The sequence below is a fragment of the Diadema antillarum genome, unplaced genomic scaffold (genome assembly GCF_040938485.1).
Source record: "Diadema antillarum isolate AM-2024a unplaced genomic scaffold, OU_Dant_1.0 scf00000144, whole genome shotgun sequence".
Lineage (NCBI taxonomy): Eukaryota > Metazoa > Echinodermata > Echinoidea > Diadematoida > Diadematidae > Diadema > Diadema antillarum.
The window spans coordinates 162,229-174,492 of NW_027271033.1; the positions used below are offsets into that span (position 1 = coordinate 162,229).

Below are 12,264 nucleotides of genomic sequence, written 5' to 3' on the forward strand. Positions count from 1 at the left end.
ACTAGCCTATTGTTAATGAAGTGTAAAAACAGGGAAATATTGTTAACCTACTTTAATTCACTTTTTTTTTGGGGGGGGGGTTCAGCTGGGCTGTCAAATTGGACAATCGAGTTTATTTGCAACTAAAACAAAGAGAAGAAAAAATCATTAGGTAATAACTACGAAAGTCATTCAGGTAAAGAATATTTCTGAAATGATTTGTGATGCTTAATGTGTACTTAGATATATACACTCAGCAAAAAAACAAACAAAAGAAAGACAGAAATGTAACACTTTTTCGAGTTCATGATTTATTGCTTTTTCTCTCATTTCACTTGAATTTTGAATTGACAGAAAATTCTTAATTTTCCTCCATCACCTTTAGCTTTCATTGTTATTTTGGGCTTCAAAGATATTATATTGTAATGAGAACACAGGTATATCTTTGCAATTGAATACATGCTTTTTAGTGTGCAGAATTTGTCTTTTGTTCTATGTTATATCATTAGAAAGCATTTACGTATGAATAACAACTTGTTCATGTTTATATAATATATTAACATTTAGCCAAAAATGTTATGCTTTTTTTCTGTGTGTACTTCCACCTACTTTTGTGATTTTTCAGCTGGGCTGTCACATGGGACAACCTAGTTTGTTTCCAAATAAAATACGAAAACAACATAAAGGAAAATGTACCATAGTAAGTAATAGGAACCAGGAAAGTCACTCAGATGAAAAATAATTTCTGAAAAGATCAAATCAACACAAACTTACTAGGAAGTTAATGGGCTGATTTAACTTTTTTCTGGTTGCTTTTGGCACAGTCTCTACTACCTTCTTCTTTGCCTTCTGGGACCGGAAATTCCTTAGATTTACCTGTTCTTCATCACTAGACGAAAGGTGTGCCTGTGATGGGGATATTTGCATGGGGGCCTCGCCTCCCTTCTTGCTCTTTTTGCGTTTCATTGGTATGACGCTCGCGGAAAGTGTCGACATTTCGTGTCTGGATCACAAAATTTCCGCATCGGTTCCGGACACTTGCATATATAGATCCGCATCGGCTCCGCGCTGTCCTAAAACATTCCTGGTGTCTTCCGCTTTCATTCGCGAAGCTTCCCCACACCGCGGGATTCTTTCCGGAGCGTGTGCGGAAGGAGCGGAAGGGTTCCGGACAAGCGGGACATCCTCAGGACATCGTCAGGACAAGTCGCCGAAGGTGTCAGGAAGTTCATTTCCGCGTCCAAATTTTGGTCTCGATCAAAATTTGGACGCGGAAATTTTTCTCTCTCCCGAAGGTGCGGAAACGCCCGGACATGTTTAGGACAGTGAGCGGACACGTTCAGGAACGTGCGGACAGGTTCCCGAAGGAGTGCGGACTACCAAATTTGCATTCCGGGGCTTGTCCGCGTCTTGTCCGCGCCCTAGTGGACGCCTGGTCTAACCGGTCATGCAACAGTCTCATGGTCTCAGCACTATCACCTCCACTTGCAAGACTGGTGTCTACAGGTCCCTAGTGCATGTGCGAATGTTGCATGTCGCATTGACCTCCAGCCAACCTAAAGCGACTATTGAGTCATAGAAACTCTCGCATCAAGTTGTGAAACGTTGTGCAACACTCACACAATAAATGGCACGACCGGTCGTACAACCTGATGTGAGTGAATTAATCACATCTGGTCGCCTCTGAATTTTGAGCATATTTAAAGTTCAGATGCAACCAGTCAAGCACGCCTCAGAATGGTGCAACTGCCTGGTAACGAATGCGAGTCGCATGACACTTGGGCCCGAATTCATGAAGGTGGTACAAATGAAACCATGGTTTAAACCATGGACAAAAACTATGGAGCAGCAAGTGTCACACAGAATATTTCGTTACTGAATTAGTCATTTCGTTGAAAAAATGACCGTTTCGTTGACAAAATGACCATTTCGTTAACGAAATTATCATTTCATGGACGAAATGTTCATTGAGTTACAAAATGTTGTCATTTCGTTAAAAATAATCATTTCATCAATGAAATGACTGATTTCGTTACAGAATATTTCATGCGACACTTGCCGCTCCATAGTTTTTGTCCATGGTTTAAACCATGGTTTCATTTGTACCACCTTCGTGAATTCGGGCCCAAGTGTTTAGTTCAATGTGCAACACCCCTAAAAACTGTTGCAGGTGGTAGTGAACTGATCTCTGAACAATTGTGAAATGGAAAACCCCCTTTGCATCTAGAATTAACAAATCTGCTTAATTTTGCACAAATAAGGGCATATTCCTGGCTAGAAAGTTTTTATTACTGATATTCTACATTAAGCTAATAATAATGATATGGTCTTCTTTATCAAGGGTAGCCTTTTCATTGTTTGCCACTGCTCTACAAGAGGGTCCTGCCATTACTATTACCCAAGAATTGCCAGGTACTCATTTATTCAAATGGGTCAAGAGGGACATTTTAGGTAAAAACCTCTTGTCCAAGGACAACGTGGGATTCAAACTTGGGACCTCTGACTAAAAGTCAAGAGTTTTATCCACCATGCCACAGAGTCATAAAAAGCTGCAAAGTTTCTCTGAGTAGTCAGTTACATGTGTAAAATGATCTTTTTCTTTATATGTTTTGTTTTGTGCAGTTTATTTTACAATCTAGATTTCACAGTCTACAGTGTCAATGTTATCTACATTTCAAAGCCTATATCGGTGTTGTCTATACTACTTTAATGGCTTTCATAATCTGTATTAGTCAATATGACTACTTTCTCCATATGCTTACCTATCATACAGCTCCCCACCTCTGGGACCCCCTTGAGGCCCTCCTGTAGGAACCTCATCACTGAAGCGAACTCTCCTGCATTACCACGCGAGACAAGAGAAATATACATAACATAAAATGTACACGCATACCAGGAACTGACTGTCTGAGTGGTGAATGTAGTTTAATATCTCTTTTGTTATTATAAGGTATGAACACAATTTCCAGAAATAGTTTTCCGAACAGGTTTCATGTAAATCTCTGATAATCTCTGACACTTAGATAAGGCTGGGTCCCTCTTGATTCTCACTCTTGGATAATCAACACTATGCCCAAATTCATCAAATTCTTCTGTCGAGATGTTTAAAAAAAAAAAAAATCATGGGCATACATACTCGAGTAGGATTCGAACCTATGACCTCTTGATCTCCGGACAGGGGTCATCTCCGCTAGACCACCAAGCTTCTGCCCAACAACAAGTATTGGTTCTAACCCTTATAGCATGCAGTGGGTACTGAATAATTACGCAGTAATGCAAGGAATGACCAGCAGTGCAGGCTGAAGGGGTCAGTTTACAACACCCTCTTGTCAGCACGCTTTCTATTCCTATTGTCTGTTGCGCTAGTATACAAATATCGACTGCTACAAAGGGAGGTGGTAAAACTATTTGCACCGAGGTGATTTCTCAACAGTGCTATGTCCCGAGACGAATGACACTGTTGAGAAATCACCGAGGGCAAATAGTTTTATCATGGCCCGAAAGAAAGCAGTCGATATTTGTTTTATATCCCTCTCGAGCATTTTACTAGAGTGATGACAAGGTTCCCTTTTGGATAAATCGAATGTTAGGCCGTAGCAGTGCAGCAGCATTGCGTGCAGCGCGTAGCGAACGACACCGCTGCGCTGTATGTATACATAGGCCACAGTGTATTAGACCATTGTTGATTCCTATATGCACGAGCTACTAGTCCAGCGCGCAGAACTCCGAAAGATCGAGCAGGTCCAGGACTAGTTAGTACTAGTTGGCCTAAAGAGGCTTCGTTACCCAGATCATCTTCAAAATCGGTTTTACTTTATTGAAATAATTCCTAAACCATACCTGATATGTTGTACTTCTGCTGCAATTTATGAAATTCCTCCATTACTTGAAGCAGTCACTCTGTCAATTGACCTGAACTGCATTGATCACACACACACACCATCGCACCACAGATTTCTGTAATGCCGTCAGCACCACCACGCTAGCTAGTAAGTATCGCTACTACGCCCACTGCGTACATTCTAATGTGAGAAATGTAGATATCGATCACACAATCGCGATTGGGTGCAGATCGTGGATTCTCAAAAGTACTATATCACGCTGGCTAGTAAGTCTTTGCATCGCATCACGCTGCTCGTAGCTAGCTAGTAAAACTACACCATTTTCGTGCTCTGTATAATCATATGGCAAGAAACTTGACATGACGGATATAATACTATTTGTATCTCCCCAATCCAAAGTCTTTTGAAAATACAAAAGACAATGAAATAAACAAACAAAGGAAGTTCAAACATATGTTAGAGATCACAGAAAAAGGATTACTAACAACAAACTTAATGGCATTTTAAATGTTTTAATTGAATGGAATGTATCACTGTACATGTAACACTGTGCTACACTTACTCTAAAATACATTGTACTTAATGACAAATAAAATTGTAGATTACCTTCTGTCATAGTCATCATATGGATCTCTCCTGCTTGATCTTCTGCCATCCTGCAGAAAGAGAGAGAGAGAAAAAAAAAAACTCATCAAATTCTTCAAGAAGAAAATCAGCACAGTGCATTTATAGTCAAAACATATTAGAAGGTTGGTAAATTACACTTTTTATTTCAGAGACATGCAAAGTTCTTGCATATTCAGCTGTTGAGAATGCATTTTACAATCAGAAGTGACATTACTTGAGAAGGTTTGCACCTCTAAATGAAGTAAAGTTATATCTAAAGAATGTGGGAATCTAATTTACAAGACACAAAAAAAAAAATCAGTGTTACAGGGCTTGATTGTGAGTCTACGTGTACATCTACAACAATGACTGTGACAAAAATACAACAAATATCTTGAGACAGAAAATTCCTTCCATCAGAGAACAAAACAGAAAACATAATATTGTTCAATAATGACATGATATAGTTTTCACATACGTTTTTATCTACAGTTCAAGTCTAAAATACATTTGCCCAATAAACATGTGTCCAAATGAAAATACAGTATATTCATCAACATTCCATTAAATACAACTTTGATGCCAAGGTCCAAAAATTGTACAACAGCAGACATTGAGGGATAAATTGAATCAGCCATTATTACATATCACTACTCTCAAACAATTCAATGAAAGTCATCATCTTTGTGAGCCAGCATAAACTAACCTCATCATATCTATTGAGGTAAGGATCACTGTGGGCTGGCTTCAGACTCCTGGGCTGGTAGTAGTCCAAGTCATCATAGCGACTGGTGAGGAGCATACACAAATTATGAATCAAGAAACCTCATATGTGTTCAGAAACTTTGCATGTGTTTAGGCTTCAGGGGAGGAGAAAGTCACTTCATTTGATGCAATACAGTATCAATAAACTCAATACATTAGTAACATTCTTCTTTATTTTTTCTGATAACTGGACAAAGTGTAAATGTTTAAAGGGATCGTACAGTTATGGTTGAGACCTAATTTCAGGTTTCTAAAATTTTTTGGTGAGATAATGAGAAACCTCTAAAATGTGAAAGAGCATGTAGTTCTATGAGGAATTCAACGTTTCTTTGATGAAAATTGGTCTTGAAATGGCTGAGATATCAAAAAATAGCGATTCTAATAAAGTGTGGGACCCACACTTTATTACGATCGCTTTGTTTTACTTTGTTTTTGGATGTTTCACTCATTCCAAACCCGATTTTCGTCAAATAAACTTTGAATTCCTCTTAAAATAGTATGTTCTGTACTATATCATAAGTGTTTTCTTGGTATCTCGCAAAAAGTTCAAAGCCAAAGTCTCATCTCCACCAAAACTGTACCATCCCTTTAAGGCTGCTTATCAAAGAAATAATCAAGTCAAACGTGCAAGACATGGAGGCCGAAAAAATGCATCTTGGTCATGTGAGGGCCAAAGTCACTTCTGCAAAAATGGCTTAATAATATTACCTTTCCCTATTACACTGGAATATATGTTCTGTGTGGTGCATATTTGTAATATTGTGATGTCCATCACATTTGTCAGACCTCAAGCACAGATCTGGAGAATTTAAATCTTCACAAATAAAGTTGCCTAAATATGCAAAAGACAAAGCAAAGATCACTTATACACCATTTGAATTTGAAGCAAAAACAAATTGTTTGTCATTTAGTCAGCCTAATTTCGGTAAAATAATATATGCAATTTCTCTTTTCAAAAATTGCTGTGTTGCAGCCCTCATTTCTTCGCTGTTATTCCAAGTGACTTATTCTTATGTATACTGTAAAAGTGGATATTTTCGCGCGACTAATTTTTCACGCTTGGCCGGGTGAGAAGAGTTTCGCGTGTTTTTAATTCCGCGGAATCAAGACATCACGCACATGAACACATGGCCAGCAAAAATATTCACATGCTTTTATTTTTGCGTTAGTTTCTGGTTGCGCGAAATGCGCGAAAATTTCAACACCGCGAACATTTCCAGTTTTACAGTAGCTGACCAATCTGTGAACTGCACTAAGCAACTAAAGAAATGTACATGTACAGCAACTAAAGAAATGTACATGTACACATGTGACATGCAGCTGTGCATTAGCATTTTTTTTTTTAAAATCATTACGGGCTATTTTTCAGCAAATACATTGATTCCTGGTAATTTTATTGTAATTCAAACGATGACTATATACCGGCCTGAGAGGGTTGATGACATGTCACTGGCCATGTGGTACCCTGCAAAAATGATACAGCAAATTGCTGAACTCCAATAAATGCATTACAATAGATCTTCCCTGGGCTTAACTCTGTACGATCCTGATACAAACATAGAAAATATAGTAGTTCGTACCGATATCTCAACTCTTCTTCACGCTTCTGCCTCAGGATGTCCTCATAATCCAGAGGCTGGGGTGTACCCCATCCCTTCCTTGGACCTCTAGGGGGAAGGTCCTCATAACCCCGTGGTATAGGGGTCTGAGATGCCACCTCTCTATGACTCTTGAGTGCCTCAAAGGAGCCATTCGTAGCCTGGTGTGGGTTGGGACCACTGGTCTGGCTGTATCCATTGGTAGGGAGGGGCTGTGTTTGATGGGTGGAAGCAGAATGTCCACAAATTATGCATTAGGAAGAAAGTCAAGACAGTGTGATTTGTATGAGTTAAAGTATGTCCACAGGTCAACTGACAATGTGCGAGACCAACATAAATTATGAGTCACTCAGCAATCTCATAAAGATAATCATACAATGTATCTAGGAATGAAAAAAAAAAAATCAGCATCCCAGTATTGTAGCAGTACAGCCTCTATCATATCTTCTTTACACTTACTCATTTTGTCTGGGCCCTGTTGCATAAAATTTGAGATCAAAATTAAGTCAGAAAATCAAACATAAGTCTCTGAATACTTAATTCTCATTGGCTGATACCTGATTTGTGTCTGATTTTCTGACTTAAGATTGATTGCATCTTTTCATGGATGATGGCCTCGGTTTGATAAGTCTTTGTTTTATCATCTGGCCAGAGGTTAATGTGGTTTCAGCTGCATGAAACTCCAGGAGTCTCTGGCAACTGACATTATATATCCTCAGCCATATCACTGACAATAATAGGTTAGAATAACACATATTGCACAAGCTCCATATATTTTCATCTTCCAGCTACAGCAATTTACTTTGTGATTGATGCAGTCATCAAACAAAGGCAATGTGAATCCCTCCTTAGACTAATTTACAATTTTGAGATCTGAGATCTGAATCAGAGTTTTCATATGACAATGCAAAACATTTTCCTACAACTGAAAAGGTCTGCAGACTGGAAGCATGGAAACTATTTCAACAAAGCTGCCCATAGAGCTGAACATGACTTCAATGAAATGTCTTAGTGTACATTGTACTGCTCAAAATCATCCTTCAACAAGGGAATGCCAACAAGAGGATACAGACTGTGGTATCATTAAAAGTATGACAACTACGCATAATTCACACTGCCATGTCTAACAAGGTTTTTAGAATGTTTTGCTGTGTGTGGTAGGGAATGGCTCCATGGAATTCTGGAAGGCAAGTACTGTAAAGTAAAACATTTTTAGTGATTTCTGTATTACATGCTGGGTTGTAATTGGGGAATTTCATGTGAATTTGTTTTTAAATTCACTGACTACCACACAAAAGTAATAGTCTTTACAACAGTTCATATGCACAAATTAATGTTATAGTAATAAATTGTCAGCAAAACTTGCACAAGAGACGTGGCTGTGATGTTGAGTAGCAACCCCTCTAACTGAGCTTTTGGGCTAATTGCCTTTTTTCAGAATCTATGATAATGTATAACAACAACATTTTAACAGAATCAACCATGGTGTAAAATCATACTAAACCAAACTAAACTTCAATATATTAATTCTATACATTCAAAAATATACTAAAATATAACAATAACTCCAAAACATATGCATACATAATACACAATCACAGAATGGAACTTTGAACTCTGTTGCTGCTGAATACAGTCTTACATGTTGTCTGTGTAAGAATTATAACCGGGTGTATAATATCATATATGTGTGTGTGTGGGGGGGGGGGGGGGGGAGGGGTGGGGCGGAGGAGGATGTTGTGTGATGAGGCTCATTCCCATTAATTCTATCATAAACTAGAAATGCTCATTTTTTAAAACATCTAACCGTAAACAGAAAAAATACTGTATACGCTGTTATTTCCGCAAACAGATATTTTTGCAAATGATGAGGCCATAGACATTTTCGCCAGATGTTGTTTTTGTGAATTGACGTCAACGCTTACATTAATGCACTATTAACACGGCGCATGGAGACATTTTCGCGCATTGTTAAATTTGCGATCCAACTGTGATTCATGAAATTCATGAAAATAACAGCTTATACAGTATATATTTATAAAGTATTGCAATTTCTCTTTCTGAACTCGTTGCACATAATGCATAAAACCGTTCACTACAAATCATTTTATGTTTAGGGTAATTTTTCTGACATAAAGGGGACTTTATTTGAATGTTATCACTCTAAAGTGACATCGTAGGATTTACCTGCATTTAAAGGTCTTGTTTACCTTTGGGAGCAGTAATTTAAAAATTTTCAAAATATTACTTTTGATGCGTATGTGTAGGTCAGTTGTATCACAATAGAGCCTACCATATGAAATTTGTGCAATAAAGCCTGAAATATAAGGAGATACAGGTATCACTATTTTTCTCATTAAACCATAACTGTAGGCTGTTTAGTCTGGAAACATTTCTATTATAACTATTGTTCACATTTTGTATATTTTACAGGACTTAACTCTTAATGTGCCACGTTCACACCTCCGACTCATTCGACGGCGCATATTCTGCTCAACAAACAAAGCCGTCAAGACCGATCGATAAACCGCTAATTACTGCTAATCCCGCGGCACAATGGAAGCGTTTCTCGTGCTTTTGTTCCTCTCATACACGGCTTCCATTCTATGTGGTGATTGATTATCAAGCGATGTTCCCAACTAGATTTGCTCGTATATTCTAAGTTTCTGTCACGGTTTAATGTGCAAAAGTCATGCCTTTATTTTACAGTAATGTAGCAACTAATCATTCAAAAGAAAAATTGAAAATACACTGTAGAGTCGTCATACAATTTATATCGAAACAAAGCTTGGCATTCCTCTTTAACTTTGCCTGCTATTATGCCCATCTTAACAGAAATTTATAGAAGTTATTCAACTTGGAAAAACAGAATTCTTTCTCAAAGCATGACTACCTTCGTGTCTCAGAATATCGTGGCACACAGGGGGTTTCCACCATGGCACATAAAGAGTTAACATAGATTATACTGGTTCAAATTTTTACATTGGTTGTTTCCATCCCTAACTCACACTCTAGAACTATTTTGAAGTACTAACGCTGGGTTTTTGTCTCATTTGCAAATGGTAAATTATGCCTTTAATCTTCAGGCATCAACTTTACTGATAGAGCTTTAAAACTGCACACACACACACACACACATACATACACACACACACACAATGACAGTAGAAATACTTCCTCACATTTTGCTGTGTAATTTGATACAAAATAAAATTGCTGAATTGCACATGAAGTCTACTTATTAGATGTATAAATCAGCTAGAAGAAGTACATGTAATATTACAAGTACAATTCTGAACACAGTTTTTCCTTACAGCTGCACTGGGCTCGCCACCTCTCCTTTTGCCCTGTTCTCTCTGTTTCAGGAACTCATTGTACTCTCTGTTCCGCTGTATCCTGGCTCGCTCCTGAATATGAAAAATACAGAATTGTGCCATTTGGTAAATGATATCAAAATGACTCCTACAAGGTCCACACATATAATGTAGATGTAGGGTTAAATTATGATGTGAGCATTTTCATAAATGTCAAGCTAAGAGGATTTCAGAGCTAGTCTGCAAACAAGCTAATAGTCACATTGCATTTGGCTATTAAAAAGTTGGGACAAATGCAGAGAGCTCATGATTATATGAACTGGATGAACTGAACAAGAATGAAGAGTAGGGTGTAGGAGTGTAAAAAGGTATCAGTGACGCATCATACAGTTGAAGACAAGAAGCAAAACAAAAACAAGAGTTTTCCTGGCTAACTTTAACATGTGACATTCAATGATTTTTGATCTCATCATGTGACCATAGACACTACAATTGTGCAAAGATTTTTTATGTGTATCTTTATTCATGTTTGGTCACAAACTGGAATAGGAATTGCAAGGTTACTTATCATCATAAAAAACAAAACAAAACAAAACAAAACAAAAACAAAACTGGGATGATTACTTATAAATGAAGTATCAGTCTTAATAAATACAGCATAACTAAACAAATAGGATAGAGGATTCATTACAATGAGACCTTAAATGAGAAAATTACAGATTTTGAAATCTTACATACCAGTACGGCAGGTAAACAGTGACATTCGTAGTGACCATCAAGTATGCAAATTAGAAGTGATGATGTCATGACTTCACAAGTCACTCACTGATACACACAAATCTTTACTAAACTTCCTCACTTGTTTGAAGAAATATAGAAAGACAAATTTGTGTACTTTGCACATTTGGTTTGCTGCAATCACCACAATGAACAATGATGTCAGGAGGCAAGTTTGTACTTGATTTAATATACTAATGACCAAAAATAGATTGCTACACTATTCTTGTGCAGACACCAGTGAGATACAAAGATATATGTGTGAGTTGATGACATCAGCATCTCAAATAATTCACAAATACCACTACTTGGTGAAACTACTTTCAATATGAAATTCTACATCTTCACTGTTTGTTTTTTGTTTTTTGCCCAATTTTGATGAAGTTTTTACAACTCTGTTCCATCTGATTTTACACTTTCTATCAAAGTCAACTTGAACCCAGCAAGGCAGTGCACTTAAAGGGAAATGAGATCCAAATACTTGACATTGTGCGGATTGAGTGCATGCAGAAATATGGTCTAAGGAACATATCGTGAATTTTTTGGAAAATCAGACACTATGCTCAAAAGTTATATATGTTTCAAAGTTTCAGTTCCGCAATCACTAGACAAAAAGTCTACAACAATGATGTCACAGCAGGAAGATATAAAAAAGAATTCCTCAAAATTTCATATTTTATGCTAGGTATGCCTTCCTATCACTTTTTACTGACATAATGTTGAGGGTAACATCATTTCCCTGCCTTCAGAAAGAGGTAAGCCAAGTGTGCTCTCCTCATAACGTCAATTCCATTTGAGGGGAGTGAGGAAATGCATTGACTTACTAGGTGATACTCGACTTCTGTGTGTACCAGCCACTCTCATTAAATAACAAAGTCATCAGGACTGGTGGTTTTCTTTCTTTATATTGCAATTTCATTAAAGCCAAACATACATTGTAAAGTGTTGAAAGATATATAGACAATGATTTTGGGACCGCAAACTTTACTTCGCTGTAATGAGAGTTTCCTAATAATGATGTTCGTTACAAAGGGAGTGCACTGCATAGAAAAATAACACATGTAAGGCTTTGAATGTAAAGAAGGCCTTTTAATTTTCGTTGACTTTGCTGATTATTCAATATTTTAAGCAACGTAAACTTACGCAGAGTTGACTGCATAACAAAATTCTTAAAGTCTCTTCATATTTTTTTTCTAAATGTTGATGTCCATTTGTGACATCACAAATTGTCGTAGTCTTCTTATCTCATGACAGCCATACCAAAACTATGAAAATTCAAACTTTTGAATAGATTGTCTAATACTCCTCAAACTTTACTGATGTGTTCAACTAATATTTCTGCATTCATTCCATCCACATACTGTAAAACCAGAAATGTTTGCA

At 37.4% G+C, this 12,264-nt stretch overlaps 1 protein-coding gene across 1 annotated transcript in view; it reads right to left on the reverse strand.

Annotated features, from left to right (window-relative positions):
* Window positions 1-12,264, reverse strand: part of LOC139721490 (uncharacterized) — a 175,755-nt gene that overhangs the window by 147,391 nt on the left and 16,100 nt on the right. Inside the window, exons 6-10 of the mRNA XM_071632804.1 lie at window positions 10,105-10,197; window positions 6,773-7,002; window positions 5,134-5,215; window positions 4,428-4,477; window positions 2,742-2,816 (exon numbers count right to left, since the gene is read on the reverse strand). Coding sequence (XP_071488905.1) covers window positions 2,742-2,816; window positions 4,428-4,477; window positions 5,134-5,215; window positions 6,773-7,002; window positions 10,105-10,197 — 530 coding nt within the window. The remainder of the gene's footprint in view (window positions 1-2,741; window positions 2,817-4,427; window positions 4,478-5,133; window positions 5,216-6,772; window positions 7,003-10,104; window positions 10,198-12,264) is intronic.